Source organism: Lissotriton vulgaris, chromosome 1_2, assembly GCF_964263255.1.
Source record: "Lissotriton vulgaris chromosome 1_2, aLisVul1.2, whole genome shotgun sequence".
NCBI classification, from domain to species: domain Eukaryota; kingdom Metazoa; phylum Chordata; class Amphibia; order Caudata; family Salamandridae; genus Lissotriton; species Lissotriton vulgaris.
In genome coordinates this window covers 343,290,734-343,315,577 of record NC_141686.1, presented here as the reverse complement: position 1 = coordinate 343,315,577, position 24,844 = coordinate 343,290,734, and the positions used below count along the sequence as shown (strand labels likewise).

The 24,844-nt window shown below is 46.3% G+C and overlaps 1 protein-coding gene across 1 annotated transcript in view; it reads right to left on the bottom strand.

Annotated features, from left to right (window-relative positions):
- Positions 1 to 24,844, bottom strand: part of LOC147736729 (uncharacterized) — a 127,109-nt gene that overhangs the window by 99,035 nt on the left and 3,230 nt on the right. The window contains exon 2 of the mRNA XM_086953446.1: positions 14,153 to 15,720. Within this exon, the coding sequence (XP_086809572.1) occupies positions 14,153 to 15,689 (1,537 nt within the window). The 5' untranslated portion in view covers positions 15,690 to 15,720. The remainder of the gene's footprint in view (positions 1 to 14,152; positions 15,721 to 24,844) is intronic.

Below are 24,844 nucleotides of genomic sequence, written 5' to 3'. Positions count from 1 at the left end.
AGCTAGCTGGCACTCACAATTAAGTCCAATATATTCGGCAGAGACCTAGTAGACCTCAGTCCTACGTCTAAACTATAGTATATGTTATTCCAATGCGCAGAGCCTATTGGGAATATAGGATCTACACTACACTTGATGCAATCATCTCTAAGCAGAACACCTTATCCCTCCGTTCTATCCTACCCACCGACTGGACTTACCACCACCTAATTCTTTTCAATCTCAATGCCATCCAACCAAAGGCCCACCCCCAAAATACCCGGCACAAGCACTGAGCGAGGAACATACACTGAATCTCCCAGGCAGAGTTAGAAGCGTTAGTCAGTTCCCAAATTCCAAGGTGATGATCTCACTGCCCACTACAACAGAAACATGGGAGAAACTCAAGAAATCAAGAAGTATCCCTTCCAGATTTTGGGTTAACAAAGACCTTAACAAAGAGGCAACAACTCCAGTTGGCTGAAAGAAACTGGAGACAACAACCCTTATTAGCACATCTTGCGATATCGGGAGCTAAACGCACAAAATACAAAACACACATCTTCAGAGAAAAATCCGTCTTCTTCTGAGCCCAACTTGACCGTTCTAGGAACAGACCTAAAGGCCTTCTCAACATCATCAAACAGCAAACCTCCTCTTTCCCTCAACACTCAATAAATGACTCTACCATGCGCTGCAAAGAGTTTGCAACATTCTTCTCTGAAAAAATGTCTAACATTGAAATCTCTCTTGACCCACCCATCTCTCCGTCCTACACCAAAGATGCACACCCTAACAAAGAGGGTCTACCCAAGGCCCTACCTCCCACTAATGGTCGTCTCGCCAAACTCACCCTATGCCAGTGGGACTGAATTCGACAATGTCCCTTAAGAAGAAGTGCTCCAATTACTCGCTTGCATGAAACCAACATCGCACATTTCCGATCCCCTCTCTCCTGAGCGTGTCAATAATCACAGTCACATCATATCTCGCCTGCATGGACCAAAATCATCAACTCCTCCTTTTCGAGAAGCTCCACGCCAACCTCCCTCAAACTCGGCCAAGTCACCCCCTCATCAAACAACACAGACGCCGACTAGAACAACCTTAACAATAACAGACCTATATTTATTCTCATTTACCTTCAGAAGCAAGTCTCATCAAAGCACAAGAGTGCCTGATGAACTTAGAAATCCATACGCCGGTACATTTCAGAATGGATTATTGGAACTCTTTCCTGTCTGGCCTTCCCCGAGAAAATTAGCATCACTGAGAGAAATGCTTCATACAGTTATCCACTTTGTGACAGGTCACAAAGTTTTTAAATCACATTTCTTCTATACTTTGCATCCTACAATGGCTTCCAATTGGAGCAACAGACCAATGTAACACTGAATGCATCACCCACAAAGCCCTCCACAACTCCACACCCTCCTACTTGGTTGAAAAACTCAAAATCTCTGGATCTGAACAAGGATCGAGAATTCGTAAAGTCCTCCTGCTGGAACAAGCGACATTCAGGTAAGAACGCTTTATAAAGCTCGCCTTCTCTGCCAGCGTTACAAGGATCTGGAACTCCCTCCCACAACCACCTTGAACAACCACAAGTCTTGCCACAATTATAAAATCAAAATCCTCCTACTTGAGAGACGCTCTGAATAATAAATCTGTGGTCACTTTTCCGCATCCATTTTTCCAATGTATCCAGATATTAACTGTTTGAACTTTCTCCCCTGACGTGATCTGTGGGATTAGTCTATTGCTTATCTGTTAATTTTATGGCACATCTAATCTGCATTTTGGTCTTTCTTCTTTAGAAAAGTGCTTCAATGCCCTTCAGTAAAGATTGTACTATATAAAACCACAAAAATAAACACATTTGGTACAACAAAGAGAAACCAGAAAAAAACTCTTTTTGAAAAGTTTGTGCAAATTTGTCAAAAGATTCCAAAATTATTAGCAAAGAAATCATTGCTTTTCAAAAGAAACTCTTATAACCACAAACTACGTGGGAGGGAAAGAAAGAAGAGAGAGAGAGAAAGAGCGAGAGAGAAAGAAAGAAAGATAGAAAGAAAGAGAAACAGAGAAAGAGAGAGAGAGAGAGAGAGAGAGAGAGAGAGAGAGAGAGAGAGAGAGAGAGAGAGAGAGAGAGAGAGAGAGAGAGAGAGAAAGAGAGAGAGAGAGTGAGAGAGAGAGAAAGAAAGAAAGATAGAAAGGAAGAGAAACAGAGAAAGAGTGTTAGAGAGGGAGAGAGAGACATCATGGTTTAAGTGAGTTGCAAATAATTAAAAAAAATTAAGATGTTAAAAGCAATCCCAATAATAAACGTGACCTTTGTGCTTTTGATCCAAGACTACCAGACAGCGCTAAAGACATCGTGGGGATATTCAGGAAGCATCAGTGGGAATACATTCCACAGATTCTTTACCATTGGATTTGTGGTTTGTAATTCACATCCGTCCCTCCTGCTGCCCAAATTCTTGTTTACTGTATTCTTCCACAAACAAGCTTTCTGTAAAAAGGCCTTTAAATCTTGTTTTTATCTGGTCACGTTTGCAGTGCATTCAAAGACAGAGGTCAAATGTCAAGCTCTCTCTTTGAGGAAGCTTGGTGTTTACTTTTCTTCCTATGACTTCAAAATGAGAGAATGTATGTGACAATTCTGCTGAGTATCCATACAAGAGGAGAAGGTGTAAGATTTGTTTCCTAGCACACAACAAAAAACAAGCACTGGCAAAGCCAATTGGTCTTGCCTTGCGAACCTACTGACTTTGCAAATGACTTTTGGCAGTGCCCCACACCATCAGTCGAAAAAGAAATATCCTACTGCATTTTGCCGGGTTACAAAGATTGACACGTAGTTACTGAGGCCTACCCTTTGAATTTCAATCAAATGTGGTGGATATGATTGATGAAAATAGAATGCCGGGAACAGAGAGTTATTACTGTGTCATCAATAAGCTCCTTAGGTGCTGCACCTAAAAATGCTGATATTACATTTTTTTCTGAACGCCGGGAAAGGGGACTATTAGTCTGATCAGAAGCTACAAATGGTTGCTCTCTGTTGCAGGGAATCCCAGCCCACAATCAGAGCCTGAGAAGCCTCTCCCCGGTGTGAGTATGTTATTTTTGAAAAGTAGTTTTGCCTCGCCGCTGGTATTTGATTATTTTCCTCAAGATACCACTGGTAAAGTGCCCAATAATTTCCAAATCAGCCTACGGGCTTGCCGTCTTTCACGGTATTGGGTGTAAATGCCTGAGATGTCCTGATGGTTTTCTGCTTCAATATGGCCACCACGCAGGCAGCATCGAGGGCGCTGGCCTTACAGGGCATGAAGGTTATTTTTCAGCCCTCACACACCTTCTTCAGAGCGGGCACCAGGTGTGCTATTCATTTATTAATTTAGTGTTTTATATAGTGCCAACATGACCCAACTGGGTATCAGAGTGCTTCACGGTTCTATAGCATTGTACTTCTGACATTTGGTTTGATTAGTCCTTTAAACAAACTACCAAGTATATATATTCACTTTTAAGTGGAAAGCATTTCTACTTTAGAAATAATACATGTCCTAAACATTACTAGAGATCAACTTGCATTACAATAGTATGTGTCCTAAATATTTCAACATGTGACATTTTAGAAATACATGTACTAAGAATACCTCATATCATTTAGTACAGTGGATTGTACGTAACAAACAGACTGGTTACAGAATATATAGCTATTATCCTATGCTGCTTTCGGCCCGGACACGTTGACAGATGTGGCAGGGTGGAGTCATGATGCTGCTGGTGAGAGCTGCCAGAAGATGCTTCAATGGCACGGCCCTCTGTACTTGCAAATGTCCCCTCCACCCCAAGCCGTCCTTCCCTTACCTTAGGTGCCAACTTTAGAGTCGACAGTGAATTTCTGTTCGGCAGCAGTAGATATGAGCACTTTAGCTGAAACGGCTGCTACCATTATGCGAAGGGGAGGTGGTGAAGGCAAGAAAATGAAGTAATTTGCTTTTATATATTACAAGCAAGGAGAGGTAAGCAGCGATGAGTGAGACAGTGAGGAACTGGCTCCCTTACTTTGAAGTCAGAGAAAGAACAGACTTTTTAGGGGAAACAACATCTGACATTTGATCTCGGTCTGTGAATGAACAGCAAATGTGACGAGATAAGAACAAGAATTACAGCCATTTACAAAAAAAGCTTGGAGCAAGTGAAAAAAGTGCACATATGAAGTGCTCTTAGACAAAGAAGAAAGAAAAAGTGCCTAAAGCAGTTGATAATATGGGACCATTGCAAGGATACAAGTAACGGCAGGGGTGTGGAATTATTTTAAAAATCTACTTGGCCAAGGACAAAATGTTACACAAATCTACTTGCCCTCTGTAAATATCTGCTTGCCCTACCTACTGTATAAATCACTAAGCTAGGTCTGCACAGAGAGAGCCTGCACTGCAATCAGTGCAACATATCTGCAATACATATTTCAAATGCCAGTTCAATTATGCAGTAAATGGTGATGCACACTTATATGCAAATGTTGAACTGGCTAGTTGTACAGCATGTGTGAAGATGTCATTGTGCATCAGCAGGTTTGTCTGTGACAGAATTTCATATGTAAAGAAATGATATCTAAAGGCAGAGTGAAGACTCGTTATTGACTACATTATTGCTGTCTTTGGGGACGACTGTGTCAGACTATGAACCTGTAGGACAGAAAGGGTTTTGTCTTCGTATGGCCAACTCATAGTTCTCCTGCTTCAAAAATCCACAAGAGAAGTTCTGATAAACATGTGTGGATGGGAATAACTGCTCTTCTTGGCCAAGTTTATCAACTCATCATGGAGCAGCAAAATCATGTAGCAGAGGTCCTGCGGTTCACTGAGACTGTATCCACGATTCTTTTCAGAGTTTCTATACTTTTATTGGGGAAGTTAAATCAAGTTCTCCGTTTACAATCCTGGGTAGGTGTACAGTGGTTATATTATGGTGTATGCAAGGCAACATCTGCACATTCTTCCCCCACACAAGTATCATATACAAAACTGGCAGCATCAGTACAAGGTTCTTTTGCACAGTACTGGTGTAGTAATGGTGGAAGCAGCATGATATGGAGAGGGAAGTTTGTCTAACTCAGAATAAACGTTATGTAGAACATATCACACACACACACACTTACATAGCAGCAAATAAAACATAATTCCCTTCTCACAGCAAAGGGAAGGACAGCTAAGTTAAAGAACCAGTCAATCTAGAAGTGGAGGGCTAAGGATCATTGTGATGGAGGGGTAGTGAGGCACTGGACAGACTCAGCATTTCATTTCACGTCACACCTAGCAAGGACACCTGGGCTTAATCACAGTAGAGTTGGAAACCCTTTCCTGGCCTGATGGATATTCAAGGAAAATTTGATGAATTAAGATTATTTATACTTCAACTACCAGAATGTCTAATTCCAATATTAACTGTTCAGCTGAACAAACATCAAAAAGTGCCACTACTAGTTTTTATGTTCTCTCTGTTATTGTGGTCTCTGACCAACATCTAACCCCTTTTGCAGATGGACTCAATATCGTATTTCCCTGAAGGACCAAAAAAGGTTGTAAGAGGAAGGGAGCAGGGGGTACACCAAAACCATACTAAGGGCACGGATCAATACACTGCACAAATGCCAACATGACAAAGCTCACCCGTCCCTGCTTTTTAGCCCTAGTCATAAGAGGTGTAAAGGTCTTCAACTCCTCTCAACATGAACCTACCCACCACTTTAGACAAGATGGAAACGCACACCTTGCACTGATAGCAAATAAAGTTAACACCCCTAATTAATAACTGGAACATAAAGCAATGTATACAGCGCCTACAGCCAATGGTTGCAGGCTCAAGACCCTCCAGAAGTTGCCCCACCCTTCATTACAGATAATAATCAAATACAAAAACACACAAATGGGCTACTGTTTTTTTTTCACACAAGGTACATCTTTAGCTGGGGGTAGTTGCTAAAATATAAATCCATAGTGATCTAGGAACCAGTTAAGGTTTAATAACTGACAAACACACTTTGGGAGTGAGCCTTTAGCTGGAGTGCAACTGCAACCAGATCACATCCCATATTTCCAGACAAAGGCAGAGGAAGAAGACATTAGGAATGTTGGAGCACCATGCTAGAGTGTGGGTGTGAACTAAGCAATTACAATTCTGGTGGCAGCAGGTGTGTGAACTCACTGAGCTATTTTTCTTGCTCATACACCCTGTATTCCCATTCCTGTAGGTGCTCTGTTCAGCATTGTGAAGGATAAGTGATGGGGTGAACAGGTTCTTCGACCTGCACTTAAGAGTGCATAGCACAAGATGTATGCAGCAGGTGCACTCATAGGCTGTGCTATCTTACTGGCGTGTTCTTCTCGCACACGCCATAGAATTGTTCCTACCATCCCACCACTAGCCCAGCTCTTAATCAGCTACTACATTCTAAAGTCGAAAGGGCTCAGGTTCAGAGCATAGCGTTTCTTTTCAGTTGAAAGGAAGACGAAGTCATTAGGAACTGACCGAAACATCCTTGCATATGTGCGCATCAACTGCATATTTGTTTATATTGGTGCAGAAGCAAGTACTCTGCTGCAGCACTAGATCAATAGAGCGGCCGTGCATCTGGACCTGCATTTCAGATACCGCCAGTGTCTGATGCACAAGGTTATCAGGGACGGGCAGTGTAAGTGAATCCACAATGCATGAGACCAAGGCAGAGAGACGGCCCTCGTGTTGGAGCACAACATGGAGCTTGTCATGTATCCTTTACACACATTCAGCAGAGGGGGCCAGATCTCGGAGCACAGGGCCACACAGAGTTCAGCGAAGGAGAAAACAAATAAATACAGGAACCTCTACATCCGATTCCTAGAATGAGGACGGCACCGGATCAAATTACAAAGGGCAGAGGGCAAAATGACAAGAATGAAACCCCTCTCCTCCCTCACCCAAGCCTCTTACTAGTGAATGCCGAAACGATGTTTTCCTGCTCTTCATGTGCAGCTCTTCTGAGGCATTGAGATGCCCTGCATTTCATGCCCCTAAGCCCACCCCCAGACTGAGATAACCAATAGTCTTAATTTAATATCACCCAGGACCCCGTCAATAATAAAAATACACTCTAGACATCAACAATTCTTCATACACAGACCCACTCATCTTAAACTATCCCAAAATACATGCACAGTCGCCCACACAACCATAAAGACCACAAACTTCCTTTTGATACAGACTTCAGTGTCACTGGCAAGGTATGTAGTCCAGTGTCAAAATTGTTAAGTGCGTTCTGAAAAAAAAAGTCTAATCCTGAATTGCTCTTCAGGCGATTTGCGATCCTGACGAAACGAGTTGACCTCCCAGTTCACCTGCCAGTGTTTCCTGAAAAACAAGCCAAATGAGTCACAGTTCACAAACAAAGAAGGGACACACAAAGTTTCTCACACTGACAGGTGGCGCGCATACACCACTGTCAGAACAGACGGATGCAGCACACTCATGAAGGCTCACAGTAGACACCCACCTGCCTCTGGACCATGCAGCCTCACAGTTAACATTGTTACAATCCCGGGCCTCACCACCGGTATCCGATACTCACTGTCCAGTCTCTTGCAGGGCTGTGTCCTGGTGCTCTCGTCAAAGCACAGATTATTAGAAGTGACGGCGGGAAGACACCCCATTGCAGCAGCTGGTACCTCAGGCCCCTCTAGGGTTAACTCACGTGCTGAATGCTGAGTTGCTCACAATGCTCAATTCATGTTTAAAGAGGCAGGGGCACAGATTGTTCCTGTGCCTGGTAACATGATTCCGACGCAGGGGAGGGGAGCGCGATCCGATGCTCATGACGATCAGAGGCCTCAAAGTTCTCCTAGTGTCTGTGCGCCCCAGAGTGCCGACAGCGACGATATTTATTATTTACCCAATTTAATGTCTACTTGTCCCTCAGACAAACTAGACATTAAATCTTCTTGCCCATCATAAACATCAACATGGTTCGGGCGTCGGGCGATATGATTCCCCCCAACCCTGAACGGGACGGTGCTCCGTGGGAGGGAACAGTCTACGAAAAGGAGGGACAAGTAGGAAAGATTAGCCATTTGGAAGCAAGGCTGTTTAAAGGAGATTCGAAGAAACAAATAAAAAGCGATGGGTGGGCAGTAAACCCACAAAGTTAAGCGCTGTTGCGGCAAGACCTAAAAAAAAGAACTGAACTGTTTCAGAATATATCAGAATTAGTACAAATGAAGCACATTTGTTTTGTATTACTGAAGTGTGGAGAAAAATATTTGAATAAGATTGAAACACATTAATACACTAGGGGATGACATTTGCAAACATTATCATTTATGTGCAGTAAAACCACATTTCGGTGTAAATGTAATGATCATTTCAATTGAAAATGTGTTTTCTGTAATGGCAGCGCGCTACCACACCAAGTATACTCCACACTACGCCACTCAACTCCACAACCCTCCACTCCAATCAATGCCACTCACTCCATGAAACAACACTCCACTCCACACCCCTCTACTCCACACCACTTACCCCACTCAACTCCACACCACTCCACTCCAATCTATGCCACTCACCCCATGAAACAACACGCTACTCCACGCTCCTCTACTCCACACCACTTACCCCACTCCAATCCACCCCACTCCACTCCAATCTACCCCACTCCACTCAAAAGTACCCCAATCCAATTCACCCCATTCCAATCTATCCATTCCCAATTTACCCACCGCAATCTACCCCACTCTAACCCAATCTACCCCATTCCAAACCAATCTACCCTAATACACTCAATCTAACCCAATCTACCCGACTCCACCCCAATCTACCGCACTCCACTCAGATTTACCCCACTCTGCTCCAATGCACCCCAGTCTACCCCACTCCACTTCAATCTTCCCCAACTCTAATCTACTCCAATCTAACTGACTTCCCCCCAATCTACCTCACTCTACCTCAGTCCAATTTACCCAACTCCATTTCAATGGATCACACTGTAATCTATTCAACTCATCTACACTCCTCCCACAATCTACCCATTCCAAACTACTACAATCTACCCAACTCTAATCTACCATAATCTACTGTACGCCACTGTAATCTACCCCACTCCCTTCAATCTATGCCTCTCCACTTCATCCAATCTACCCCACTCCATCCAAACCACCCCACTACAATCCACCCAATCTTTGTTATGTTATGTTATGTTATATGTTGTCTTATATAGCGCACGGCTACTCAAAAAGAGTGTCCCGACGCTTTTATTGAGAACCTGTAGCAGAATAACAAAACACAGTGATATAAAAACAGATCAAAAGAAACAGATAAACAGGGAGAATAGCCTAAAGGGCAAAAAGCCAGTTTTAAGGCCTTTCCTAAAGGTAAGCAGATTAGTGGCGCCACGTAACGCCAAAGGCAAAGAGTTCCACAACTGTGGCGCCAGCAACCCAAAGGAACGGCCTCCAATGCGGGCCCTTTTTACTCGCGAACGACCGCAAGAAACAAAGATTCAGATCTTAGAGATCGAGCCGGGTGGTAGAAGGCGAGTCTCCTTTGGAGATACTTTGCTACCACAGCATGAAGAGCTTTGTAGGCCAAAGTCAAGGCCTTGAAGGCAATCCGCTTCCGGATAGGCAGCCAATGGAGCGACTGCAAGAGGCCAGCGGCACTGGCTCGCCTATTTAGGCCATAAATGTCCGTCGCGGCCGCGTTCTGGACAACTTGCAGCCGCTGCAATAGATATTCCGGCAGGCCCAAATAGAGGACGTTGGAATAATCCAATCTTGAGCCAATCAAGGCCTGCACTGTCATCTTCCTATGCTCCTCCGAGAGTAGAGGCAGAAACTTCCGGAGCATCTTGAGAAGACCAAAACATGTTCCCGTTAAACCAAGGATCTGAGATCTCAACGTCAGACCCTTGTCCATCTTGACTCCCAAGTTCTTAGCCAGCTGGGACGAACAGGACGGGGGGAACATATTAACAGGCCACCATGCCTGCCAATCCGTATCCAATGGACAGCCGAAGAAGAGTACCTCAGATTTATCTGAGTTGCACTTGAGGCTGTTCAGCTGGAACCATTTAAAAACAGCCCCAAGGCACTCGCGGATACTCTCTCCATCAAAATCTCCTCCTTTCTTACACGAAAAGAGGAGCTGGGTGTCATCGGCATAAGATACGATCTGGGCCCCAAAGGACTCCGCCAATGCCGCCAAAGGGGTCATAAAGATGTTAAAAAGAGTCGGGCTCAACACAGAGCCCTGCGGAACTCCGATTCCCAGAGGCGGCATCACGGCCGAGTTAGGAGAGGCCCAGACCGTTTGTCGACGACCAGCCAGAAATGATCTAAACCAGCTGAACACCGTCCCCCTCAGACCGATCTCATAGAGTCTGGCGAGAAGACCCTCATGTGGGACGGTGTCAAAGGCCGCCGACAGATCTAACATGACAAGCATGGCTTTTCCCCCGGAGTCAAGTACCTCTTTTATGGCTTCAGACACCTCCAAGAGCGCCGTCTCGGTGCTTAGATTGGGGCGGAAGCCGGATTGAGTAGCGTGCAGTATATTATGGGATTCTAAAAAGTTAGAAAGCACCATATGCACATGCTTCTCCAGAATTTTCGTCAGCGCAGGGAGGAGAGAGATAGGCCTGTAATTGGCCAGGACTTCCGGATCAAGACCAGGCTTCTTAAGCAAAGGGATGACCATTGCCTGCTTCCAGGCCTGCGGGACCACTCCCTGACTCAGAGAGAGGTTCAGGAGTGGGTTCGCCAGCGGATTTATAACTTCCGCCATTTTTGCCAGGAATTTGGCCGGGCATGGGTCAAGAGGCGACCCAGATTTGAGATTGCCCATAAGTGCCAATGAAGCAGGGGCTGAGATCGATGGAAAAACGGCCATAACTGGACCTGAAGGGGCCAGTAAAACTGATCCGTCTTCGGGGCTGGCCGAAACTGCAGTCGCCACCAGAGGGAAGGAGTCTTGGATCAATTTTATCTTGTTGGTAAAGAAATTTGCAAGGTCGGAAGCCCAGGACTCCGAAGGGACAGCCTGGGTCGCGTTAGATCGGGGGGGAGGGAATTCCCTAACGATTGTAAAGATCTCCTTACAGAATTAGACGCGGCCTCTATCCTCCTTGCAAAATAGCCTTTTTTCTCCAGGAGGATATCCCGATGATAGGCCTTAACCACAGTCCTGTAGGCAAGCCTTGCCACAGGGTCATACCGTGAGCGCCAGGCTCTTTCAGCAACCTTACACTGCAGTCGAGAGGCCGACAGCGCTTCAGTAAACCAGGGGGCAGAAACCCGCTTAGGTGTTAATCGGGGGGCCATCACAGGGACTAGATCATTTAGCCTGTCCAATAGCCACACTTGCAGGGAATCCAAGTCCCTCTCCAGATCTCCCGTGAGGGGGCAGGGGTGAGCCAGAGCAGCCTGAGCCAGCATGTCTGGAGTCACCCGATGAAACGCCCTAGGAGCACGGTCCTGCTGCTTAAGAGTGGTACTGGAGGGTTTCATCGTGCCCCAAATATAGAATTTGGCCAGTCTATGGTCTGACCAAAGCACTGGTACAAGAGCCGTCACCACCAGGGGGGACGTAGAGAAGACCTGATCTAGGGTATGGCCCTTATCGTGCGTTGGTCCAAGAATCTACCCCATTCCACTCCACCCTAATCTACCCACAACACTCCAGTCCAATCGATCCGACTCCACTCCACCCCACTCTACCCAAACCTACCTCATTCCAGTCGAATCTAATCCACTCCACCCTACTCCAATCTACCCTACCCCACTCCACCCCTAACTTACCTATCCCAATCTACCTCATCCAATCTTCACCACTCAAATCTACTCCAATCAATTCCACCACACTTTACCCCACCCCAACCCAATCTACCCTACACCCCTCTATATAACTCCACTCCATTCTACTCCAGTCCAATGTACCGCAATCCAAACTACCCCAATATACTGCACTCTAATCTACTCCACTCCAGTCTTCCCCACTCTACTCCAATCTACCTCTTTCCCAATCTATCCCACTCCAATCCACCCCAATCCATCCTACTCCACCTCAATCTACCCCACTTGACTCCAATCTACCCCATTCCACTCTACCCCAATCTATCCCCCTTCTATCTACCCCACCCGACCTTGTGCCACTAACTTTCAGCCATGCCGAACAGCAGTCTCACTGGTGTACATAATGGCTGAAACTCGTTGCCAAAGCCAATAGCTTTCGGATAGGTGACACCTATTTGTTTTGCCAATGCTTGTTTTCAGTGGGGTTTCTTTTCATCATATACACACGCAACAGTTCCCTGCAGCCAACTCCAAGCAGGCACAGATGTTCAACAGTGCCTGGGCACAGCAGGGGATTCCGTAAAGTGCGAGGTTTATGTTTTTTTCTTTTTTCTTTTTAAGGGTTCCCGGACACTTTCTTGGGGTTCTCGAACCTTTGCATCCTTGTGTATCCTTATTGGACATCGATAGGGTTTCAGACCGAGCAGCAGGTCTCCGAACATCACAAATGTCTACCAGGGTACAAGGCCAATCACTGTGCCTGCGCAGACACCTGCCTAAGGTTTGCGGACCTCAAGGGTCATGATGTGGAATCCAACCTCTGTCTCATAATCAGCAATTTCTTTCTACATTTTAACATTAGGCAGCCCCTGTGCCCGGGAGAGACAGGACGGCACCACGGCTCTTTATGGCTTCTTTAGTATTTTTACAGGATGCGGGGAACAAGTCTCTTCATCATGTAATGGTTCGATATGTAGCCAGCCAATCAGGGAGCTTCAGGTCTGCAGACCCAACTTTGGGTTTACGTATCCGAAATGGACGGCGGGCGAAAAAGCTCCCTCATCCAATCGGATCCAATAGATTTGTACATTTGAGTCCGCGAGTCCAGATGCACGGACCATTCATGGGCTAAAGGTCCAGCTAGCTCTATCTTAAATGACTAGTGGCTTAATTTGAGGACCACAAAAAACACTGCATGAAACTAGCCATGCCAATCTCAAAATGAAGAAGAGACGTCAGAACTTGGCTTTTATAAGTTATTACAGTCGAGTCCTGAGGGCACAATGCCTGCTCCCAGCACCAGCAGCTGATGTGAAAAGAAGGTCAAGTCACGAAGCATAATTGAAGCAGCTGTTTAAAGCAACAAACAGAACTTTGCTTTTATTACTTCTCCTGTATGTTACTAGTTTACTATGAGAAGCAGAGGGAATATGTTTATTACTTTCCTTAGATAAAGGAAGGGTGGAATCTTTCTGCATGTTTCTACACGTTTCGAGCTACTGCAGCTTTTTGTTTTAAATGGACTTTTATTGAACTGTTTCTAACATCATTTTGCAACAAATATCTAACAGTTTTTATTTTTACTTTTGCACAACAGGTTTAAAGTTCATTCTTCATGTTTGCAAACATGTTAGCTGCTGCATATGTAGGAGCTACGCACCAAGGTTTGTGGGAAAGGTGATGGTGTGACCATGTATTATACGGGATAAAGTACCACCTGGTGCAAGTCACCTAAGTGTTCCAAAACGTTTGTGTATCTGTCTATCATGAGGTGGTGTGCACTCCTGGAGAACCGTGCAGTGACAACAACATCCCTAGTCAGCCCTGCTGTTGAGGCCGAATACAGACTAGGATTTTAATATCAGGAACTGGGGACGGCTGCGTCTTACCCAATGTAACTGTGTAACTAGAAACACAGTTCGCTCTCCAGACTGCACATGTCTGCTATTCTCAATGAACACCACATCACTTGCATCCGGCTATTACGTGTGATTCTGGCCAGTAATTCCTCCCATGAATACCGCTATTTCCAGTTCCTCAGCCTGGAATGAGGACGAACAAGGAACGAGAAGAGCTACTGGCCTTTGTCTCATGCAGAGTCCCATAACCAGGCCTGTTCCTGCACAGGAAGGATGCAGTCCTGTGTGGAACCAGAGGAGGAGAATGCAGGGAAACATCTGCACCCTGTGTACTCATACTTTGGGGGTCAGTATCGCTCAGGGGGTTCCACCCAATCCTAAATGATCCCCTTGGAGACTTTCTAAAATCTTCCACGCATTTTGAAGAGGTTACATATGTTAGTATGCACTCCGAGAGTCCATTTATAGTAAAACACATACCTGGGGTAGCTTCGAACAGCAATAAATGTGATTTTGTATTTCCTCTCGCTATTGAGTCTTCATCTGCAGTATTTGTATCCAGTCCTAGGAATGATGGAGGCACAGACTGACCCCGCTCATCAGGACAGAGCAGTTCTGCCTTGCAGTTCTGAGGTTGATGCTGTGATTCAGGGTGCAGTGGTTCAAGTATGTAGTTCTGATCTGAACTCTTTGCATCAGTACAGGGAGGTTCTAGCTTGTACTTTTGATCTGAACCATGTGCATCTGCACAGGTCTGTTCGAGCTCGTCGTTCTGATCTGGTTTCTGTGCTTCAGGAAGCACTGACTCTAGCTCTTGGTCCTGTGCCACAGTGTGCAGTGGTTCTAGCTTGTAATTCTGATCTGAACCATGTGCATCAGTATAGGCCAGGTCTAGATTGTCATGTTTGTCTGGTTCCTGTGATTCAGGGTGCATAGATTCTAGCTCGTAGTTCACATTTGGATCCTGCGCATAAGAAAGTTCCTGCTTCAAGCATAGGTGTTGCTGTAGGCACTGGGTTTGTTGTGACCCCAACTCATCAAAGGACAATAGCCCAGACTCCAAGTGTTCGTCTGATGACTTCTCATCAGGTGACACGGGTTGTAGGCTGCGGTTCTCCCGGGGGTCTTGGAAATCAAAAGACATCAATTCTTCCTCCGAGGGATCATCAGGTCCATTCCCATCTGGCAGCACGAGTTGTATACGGTGGTTTTGCTGTGGTTTGTGTCCTTCAGGAAATAGTGGGTGTGGGCAGAGGTTCTGTTGTTGGTCCCAGCTATTAGTAGACAATGGGGATGGCTCTTGCTTCAGGGGCTCATCTGGTTTCTGCCCATCAACAAATTCTGAGTGAAGACACAGCTTTGCCTCCGGTGATCTGCATGGAGGATCTGTCTGAGGGCACTGGGATAGAGGACAATCCTGCTGTACTCCATTTCTATCTGGAAACCCAGGCTGCAAGCACTGGTCCTGCTGCGGGTGATGTCGATGAGGAAACATTGGCTGTAGACAAAGGTTTGGCTCCTCTGGACGCCCTTGAACATCAGTTGGCGAGGAGAGCGTACAGTCCTGCTTTGGTGCATGCCCATCAGAGAACACCGGCTGAAGACACAAGCTCGGTTCCCCTGGCCTGTCCAGTTGAGGCGTTGCAGGAGACCGGCTAACAGCACAATCTCTAATGCTCGCCGGACAGACCATCTCCAAAGACACTGCACCATTATCTAGGGAATCTTGATCCTTTTCTATCCAGATTTTCTTAATAAGCCCAGCGACTCTAGAAGGTACGTCCTCTACAGTATTCATCAAATTATCCAGTTTGGCTTCCAACTCCTCCAGCATGGATAGAAGAATAATGTGGGGCAGGTTCTTCGAAAGCGGTTCCAGGTCCTGGTCCCTCTGAGCATCATTTCGGGATCTTGAAGTTGAGACGTCATGGAGAAGTAAAGACGGGACTGTTGCTCTTACGGATTCACGTGAACACTGCGCTGTCACTTTCCTTTCTGGAGCCCGTCTTCTGCCCATTCTGGTAAATTGATGTTCAAGTCTCAAGTGTCTGCAGAGGAGAGGAAAAGAGAAAAGACAACACGTTATCACAGGACAGTTAGGTCAAAATACTCCTGATCAGAGAAAATTGCGAATTTCTAAAACCTGAAAAAAATGGAATCATTAAAATTTCACAATACCCGCAACATAGTTCATATGTTATGAAAGGCACGGATTTGAAATGTGTTTCCAACATTACGTCTGTTCCCTAGTCTGCTCAAATTGTACACTGTGCAACCACAAAAAGAGAATACTGTAACAGCCTTGCAGCAATGAAAGGTTTATAATACCCTGGCAGACAAGACTGCGCTATCATCCTCACTTGCACTGTACACCTCTCTTTTGCAGTATTCAGGTCAGTGACTGAAGCACGCGCCAACATACCAAACCTCTACAGGATCTACAAAACGCTTGTTATGTCAATGCATATATAGAGAGCATGTTCAACCTTGGGGTTTCTTGGAACTGAATCAGAAATACATAAAAGAGGAGAAAACAAACCATAATGGGGAAGAATCTAGTATGAATAGGCTTGTGGGCTGTCAGACTTCTGGATGAAAGGAACTTGTACCTAAGCTGCGTCCACCTAATCGGATCCTCTGTAATTTTGCAATAGCAAGTAAATTCAAGCGAGGAGATCTCTGCTTTTGTACGTGTGTATGCATTTTCACCTGGTTTGCAATGAAGTGCGGGGCTAGACCTCTCACCCCTTTAGGGCTGAGGCAGAGGGTCTCGGAGTGGATTTGTTATTTCAATATAGGTGTGGCTCGTGCCCACCTCTGAAGATGATGTAATAAACAAGCTGCGTCGCTGTGAATTACTTGTAGTCTATGAATGGTGATATTGGGTATTCTTACATATACTCTGTTGGCATAATGCGATCTAGATAGGACTGCGGCCACCACTATTGCTTTCTTGGCTAAAGTGGGAGGAGGGGGGTTAGTTTCTGAAGCAGTCTCAGCATAAATCTGCGTTTAGATCCTACTGCTCCAGCAGCTGGTTCTTGCTAAGATTGCTATCGATTATCACTCAGAGGCTTTTAGCTGTGGGTTTAGGCTCCGGTAACAATCATGGCTTGGGAGTTCGGGCTGGACTGTTCCCATGAGGCACAGGGTCAGACTGATTTGCATATGGCCATGTCTAAATTGGGGTGGCAGAGTGAGCTAAAGAATGGTGATGGATTAAACCCAGATCAGTTGACTGGGGGTGAGTGTTTGATTTGCTCAGACGCTCCGTCCATCATCCCCTTTTGTATCGCTTTGTTCGCCATAAGTTGGCAGGGTATGCTCAGACGTGAGTCCCTTGCTCACTTTGCCACTGGATTCAAGATAGCCAAGCTGATGAGGATTATGAATCCGAAACCAGTCCCAGGATGCTTGTATACAGTCCAGGAAAGACATGGCTTGGCAGTTCGGGCTGGACTGTTCCCATGAAGCACAGGGTCAGACTGATTTGCATATGGCCATGTCTAAATTGGGGTGGCAGAGTGAGCTAAAGAATGGTGATGGATTAAACCCAGATCAGTTGACTGGGGGTGAGTGTTTGATTTGCTCAGACGCTCCGTCCATCATCCCCTTTTGTATCGCTTTGTTCGCCATAAGTTGGCAGGGTATGCTCAAACGTGAGTCCCTTGCTCACTTTGCCACTGGATTCAAGATAGCCTGGCTGATGAGGATTATGAATCCGAAACCAATCGCAGGATGCTTGTTTCTGGTCCAGGAAAGACATGGCTTGGCAGTTCGTGCCGGACTGTTCCCATGAGGCACAGGGTCAGACTGATTTGCATATGGCCCTGTCTAAACTGGGGTGGCAGAGTGAGCTAAAGAATGGTGATGGATTATAACCAGATCAGTTAACTGGGGGTGAGTGTTTGATTTGCTCAGACGCTCCGTCCATCATTCCCTTTTGTATTGCTTTGTTCGCCATAAGTTGGCAGGGTATGCTCAGACGTGAGTGTAGGAGAGTAGGGTCTGCTTCCTATGGTGACCCCCACTTTTTGCTGTTATTTTCTGGTTTTTCGACTTTAGTGTGGCTGTGGGCCTGCTAATCAGACCCACAGCCCAGCTGTTCTCTCTCTAAATTGATACCACGTACTTTAGGTACATACCTAATTGGGAATCGGGTCATCTTTGTGAGCCCCTGTATAGTGTGCCATAGGTACCCAGGGCACAGGTGCATCCAAGGCCTACCAGTGGCTGCAGCATGTATTATGCCACCCCTGGCTGGCCATCCAAACTGACACCACAGGCTGATCACTCAGCTTGGGCAAGGTGGTGTAATCACCCCTTGCTTGGATATAGTATACCTATATCTAACCATATATAGACACATATATACCTATATAGTCACTCCTATGGCAGGCCTTAACAATCCTGGAGGCAGAGTGCTCGGTTTTATGTGAGAGGGTGCTCTAGCATGAGCTGAGCCCTTCTGCAGCTTTCGGAACCATGTCCTTATAGCTGTTCTAGGATATAGCCATACCTTATACTCTTAAGTGCATTATAATCCTCGCGGTTAATGCCAACTTTGGATTGGCTTTATCAAAACATGTCGTGTAAGGTGTCAAACACTTTGGAATACTACCCCCCCCCCCTGCCAGTCCTGGCGGCGGGGGTAGCATTCCACCCTTCTAGAGGGAGAAGACATGTAGTTACTGCTTTACCCGGTTAAAAGTTAAAGAGAGCCTCAGCATCAAAAAATGGAGGCTGCTGCCACAGACACGAGTCTGACCTCCTGCAGCTGGACGAAACTGAGGCAAGGGAGGCCTGGACAATAGGTTTCCTGTCGAGGGAGGTGCTAGCACCACCCCAGACAGCCTGTAGTGTATTAGGGCAGGGTGGGTTGAATGGAAAGATGCTTTTCCAGACACTGCCTGGGGCACACAAGGTGCTCCATGCATAGTCCGGTTCAAACCAGTTGCTGGGGCCCTCCAGCCCCAGCTCTGGCGCGAAACTGGACAAACGGAAAGGGGTGTAAACACCCCCTTCTTAGGGTCCACCCATTGGAGGGACCTAGCAGGTAATCCAGCCCCTTAGTTTAGTATAAAGATAGGAGCTGTGTCTAGAGACATTAGATTATCCTGGACTGAAACTCTGAAATGAAACTCTTGGACCTTCGACGTTCTATTCTGACTAGAAGACTGAAGGCATCTCCCTTGTGGTCAAGGAGTGACCACCCTGTGCAAACAGGCACTAACAGTAACTTGCCGGTTTGCTTTGTCGACGCTCCTGCCGGAACCCGAAGACTCAGCAACTCAGGAACTGGACTTCCAGACTTCTCTGACTCCGATCCACATTCACAGCAGAGCTGAGACTAGTGGCGGACACGAGAGATGTGGGACCGGACATCCTGGACTATCTGCACTTTGCTAACTGTGCAACGACCGAGGGACCCTTGAAGTTGTGCATTGGGGATTGAGAAGCCCCAGACCCGAGCGCCATTTGCACTGAAGCTCAGCCCTCCCCACTCCACGAGTGCCGCGTGGGGCCTGCTCTTGCATTTCAGCTCAACACGTCTTCCCGGTTGCTAGCCCGTTAGCTAGTTAGCCCTCTGAAGACTTTTCTTTGAAACTACAATGCTTGCCTGGTTGCTCCGGGCTTGCTCCAGCTTCCCTGCAAAGGAGAAGCTCCCCAGACCTTGCTGGTCTGACCTGAAGCCAATCTTCCCTTCCTGCGTGGATTGCGTTTGCCAAGGCTTGTTGATGCCAATCCGGATACCGACACCACAGCCAACTAGATCCTTCTTGGGACAGCTCGAATCCAGCTCCTGGTCGTCGTCGACTCCTCCTGGTCCTCGTGGCTTGCAGAGACAAGCTTCACCTCTTCACCTGATTGCATCTAGACATCGCCTGGTTCCTTCCTGGTTCCTTCCTGGTCACTGGCTAGTGACCCAGACTCTTTCCCCTCTGCTTTCAGGTTCTTCACATCTTCGATTAACCCTTGGATCCACCTGGACACTTTTCTCCTGGTCGCCTGCAGCACTTCTTTGCAGCTCTCCATAGGAAACAGCGACGAAACCCGACACGAAAGAACACCTATGCACCCGGCTTCCCTGGGTGAGGTAACTCGAGTACTCCGGTGCTCCCATAGCAGTTGACCCTCCGAGGGCACCTTCTAGATAGGAAACATTCACTTTTAATGAACTTAGAAGTTTTTGTTCACTCAGGAGACTGAGACAAGGGCAGAGCCCAACCCTAAGACACCTAATAGATCTCTTAGTGAAGTATGATGCTGAGAAGGCAGCAACCCCAGATCAGACAGGTAGTGGAGGGGTCGGGGGCATCCCTCAACAGAAGACTCCAGGGATGACCATCCAGGGGGTGCTGATGATGAAGAGGATGCTGATCAGGTTCATGTTGGAAAACTGAACCAGATCAACCTAAGGCTACTTGGGGCGGGAGAAGAGAGAATCCAATCCAGACCCTCAAGGAGACTCAACACTGAGCACAGAAGGAGGACATCACTTTCCAGTGAATCCAACCACTCTGGTGACTCACTAGGGTCAGAGGCCTCAGCTCCCAGGAGAATGACGTCCCCTGAGAGAAGAGAACATAAAGCAAGGATGAGAGAAACCAAGCTTAGGACCAAGAGGCAAGAAATTGCCCTTGAGAAAGATACCCTGGCTCTTGAGAGAGACAGAAAATTGTGTAGACTAAAGTCCACTGGTGGAAGCATAATTCCTAGAGATAGGAAAAGGCATAATGACCATAAAAACCTAAATAAGATTGTCCCTCCCTACAAGAGTGGGGATGACATCCACAAATGGATAACTGCTTTAGAGAGGGCCTGCAAAGTACAGCAGGTACCCCAGAGTCAGTGGGCAGCAATCTTATGGCTCTCCTTTTCAGATAAAGGCAGAGATAAGCTCCTCACAGTTAGTGATGAGGATGCTGACAACTACACTGTCCTGAAGCGTGCTCTGATTGATGGGTTTGGCATAACCACTGAACAGTATAGGTTGCTGTTCAGAGACACCCAGAAGACACAGACTCAGGACTGGACTGACTTTGTAGATTGTGCCACTAAGGCTCTGGAAGGCTGGTTACTGGGCAGTAAGGCCAAAGACTATACAGGATTGTATAATTTGATTATAAGAGAACACATTCTTAATAATTGTCAGAACCAGTTGTTGCATCAATACCAGATTGACTCGTATCTGACCTCTCCCCAGGAATTGCGAAAGAAGGCAGACAAATGGGTCAGAACCAGGGTGAGGCAGAAGGTACAGAACCAAGGTGGTGATCAGAAGGAGCAAGACCAAAAGGGTAGGGAGAAAGCAAAAGACCAGAAGTCTTCGCCAGGTCCCCAAAAAGCTTCTAATGAGGGGGTTCCAAGAAATCCAAGAAGAAAGAAGGTCCAAAGAAACCATGGTGCAATTTTTGTAAAAGTAATTCTCACTGGTTCAGTGATTGCACCAAGAAGGAGACAGCTCCAGCCACCATTGCCCCCAAGGCAACTGTTCCCCCTAGTACAGCTAATAGTGGTGGTTCTCAACAGAAGGGTGTAGTAGGGTAAACCCTGACAACTGAAGTGGATTCTGGCCTAGTCAGAATACCCACTCAGGCTGTTCTTGTCTGTGATGTGGACATGGCTATGTCCTCTACTGTGAGCCCCAGTAACCTGGGCAAGTACAGACAGACTCCTTTGATTAATAATAAAGTGGCTCAGGCCTACAGGGACACATGTGCCAGTGTCACCATGGTGACGCCTAACTTTGTGGACCCTGGACAGATAATACTAGGTGACAATTACCTAGTGACCAATGCAAGCAATGTCACTACCACCCGTAGCATCGCAATTGTTAATTTCTCCTGGGGGAGGGGTAACTGGCCTCAAAAGAGTTGTTGTTAGTTCAGACCTCCCTGTAGAATGTCTGCTTGGCAATGATCTAGAATCTTCAGTCTGGTCGGAAGTGGAGTATAGGACTCGTGCAGAGATGCTGGGTATATCAGCACATGTCCTTGCTGTGACCAAGTGAATCAAATAAAAGCCTGCATTTTAGAAATTGTTGACAGAAAAGAGGACAAAGACAATAAAAAGACCCTGCTCATGCGAGAAAATCATTGGATTTTTTTTCTACAAAGTTTGACCCCACATGGAATCAATGAGAGGGTTGAATATAGCTGTTACCTATAACATAACGCTGAATAGAAGAAAGACTTGCGCTGTTGCATGCATCCATATAATTTCATTATTATAGTTTTTTCAATGTTTGTTTATTATTGCTTTATCACTGCTGTTTTATATTTGTGTTTATCCGTTATTATATTTGCGTAGAACAAAGGTTGACACCACATGTCTTGTAAATACACGCACCCCCTCGGGAAGTATACGAACGTAGTTACCCCTTTAAATATATGAAAACCAGCCCGTTTCCGGGTTACACGTCACACGCCACAGGCTGAGCGTTTCAGAAACCGAGCCGCAGAGGAGATATGCGTGCACCTTAGCCATTTCCCGGGTAAGAGAGATTGCCGTTTATACATAAAATTAGGGGCACAATGCGCTTAAAGTCTTTTGACTGCCGGAAAGCATTTCCCACCGGCTGGTGGTTTAATTATTTCATAGCGGTGAACCTTAGCGCGTAAAAACACAGCAGTATGTGAACCCTCGCCAGTTAGTTGCCACATATACGGAGAGGTGATAACAGGAAAGAACGGCCATTGATGTAGACTTACAACGGGTTGAGTTATGAACCGTATCGTGACTATGGTGTAACCCCCATGTTTACTATGAGTATGAGTTTAGTTTATTTGTATATTCATTTGCGATTAACATCAAGAAATGCCATTATATACGCTATTGCTATAGGACTAATGGGTGATGTATTTTTCGTGTTGTAGATTTCCCTGATGAAGCCCATGGGGCGAAATGCATTGGAAACCGATTTGATGTGTGAAAATGATATGGATTGTTAAAAAACTTCACTTCATGATTGAATAATGAAGGAAATATAACACAGAGACAGAAAAAATTGAAAGTATGAATAAATGAATCTAGAAAGAAAGACAAAAGAACACGTCATCATTATTGTTGAAATTGTGATGGTACAAAACTTTATTGATAAACTTTGCTGAAGAATTCAGCCAATCACCAGTGACCTGGGAGTCGCTCACGCATGCTTGCGCCAGTGCTATCCATTCTTGCTGTGACCAGGTCACAGGCCAAAAAGTGCAAAACTGAACAGGCCCTGGATCCTGAAACTATGGACCAGTTGCCTAGCAAGAGAAAAAGCAGTAGGGTTAAGGCAGTGCCTCAGGATGAGCATCAGTCTTCCCAGGAAGCTGGCTGCGAGACCCAAGAAGGAACTGTCCTAGAAGAACTTGAGCCTGATCAGGTTGAGTTTCTTGGGACAGGGGGACCTTCCAGGGCAGACATGAGGCAGGCGCAATTGGACTGCCCCTCTCTTAAAACCCTCAGACAGCAATCTGCTGCTGAGGCTGCTGGGAATGCTACAGGTACCCATAAAGTGTATTGGGATGAAGGGATCCTGTATTCAGAGGGTAGAGACCCCAAGCCTGGTGCTTCCAGGAGGTTGGTCATACCTTTGGCATTCAGGGGCTTCCTTCTTACCTTAGCCCCTGATATTCCCTTAGCAGGACATCTTGGCCAGAACAAGACTTGGGACAGGCTTGTCCCTCACTTTCACTGGCCTCATATGTCAGAGGATACCAAGGAGTTTTGTTGCTCCTGTGACACCTGCCAAGCCAGTGGCAAATCAGGTGGCACCACAAAGGCCCCCCGTATACCACTACCTGTGGTGGGGGTTCCCTTTGAAATAGACATTGTTGGACCAATGGATCCCCAAACAGCATCTGGGCACAGGTATATTCTGGTGGTAGTGGATCATGCCACCAGATACCCAGAAGCTATTCGCCTAAGGACCACAACAGCACCTGTTGTGGCACGAGCCCTCCTGGGAGTTTTCTAAAGAGCGGGTTTTCCGAAGGAGGTTGTCTCAGACAAAGGTGCAAACTTTATGTCTGGATACTTGACGGGTACGTGGAAAGATTGTGGAGTGAACTACAAGTTCCCCACACCCTACCATCCACAATGCAATGGTCTGGTGGAGAGATTCAACAAGACCTTAAAGGGCATGATCAGGGGTTTACCTGACAAGCTTAGACGAAAATGGGACATCCTTCTGCCCTGCCTTTTGTTTGCTTATAGAGAGGTCCCACAGAAGGGGGTTGGCTACAGCCCTTTTGAACTTCTGTTTGGGCATCCTGTAAGAGTACCTCTGTGTCTGTGGAAGGAAGGATGGGAGTTATCTCTCAAAAAGCCTAAGCAAGACATTGTGGACTATGTACTTGGTCTCTGCTCCAGGATGGCTGAGTACATGAAAAAGACATCTAAAAACCTTGAGGCTAGCCAGGAACTTCAAAAAGCCTGGCATGACCAAAAGGCTGTGCTGACTGTTTATCAGCCAGGACAGAAAGTGTGGGTGTTGGAGCCAGTGGCCCCAGCAACACTCCAAGACAAATGGTCTGGACCCCACACTGTTGTTGAACAGAAGGGAGAGGTAACCTACTTGGTTGACCTCCGAACTCCCAGGAGCCCCACAGGGTGCTTCATGTTAACAGACTGAAACCATATGTTGACAGGGCAGACATGGGCTTGCTTATGGCTACAGATGAGGGACAGGAGGAGGAGAGTGACCCTCTCCCAGACCTGCTTTCTCAGAACTCTGATGATGGTTCAGTTGATGGTGTAGCCTTGGCAGGCAGCCTCACTGACCAACAGCAACAGGACTGCAGACATGTTCTACAGTCCTATAGACATATGTTTTCACTGACTCCAAGTCAGACAAACTGGTGCACCCATGAGGTTGACACTGGTGACAGTCTGCCTGTGAAGAGTAAAATCTACAGGCAACCTGACCATGTCAGGGACTGTATCAGGACAGAGGTCCAAAAGATGTTGGAGTTGGGAGTTATTGAGCCCTCAGAGAGCCCCTGGGCCAGTCCAGTAGTGCTTGTGTCTAAACCTCACACTCAAGATAGTAAGAGAGAGATGAGGTTTTGTGTGAACTACAGAGGTCTCAATGCAGTCACTAGGACAGATGCCCACCCTATACCAAGGGCAGATGAGCTCATTGACAGATTGGCTTCTGCCAAGTTTTTGAGAACATTTGAC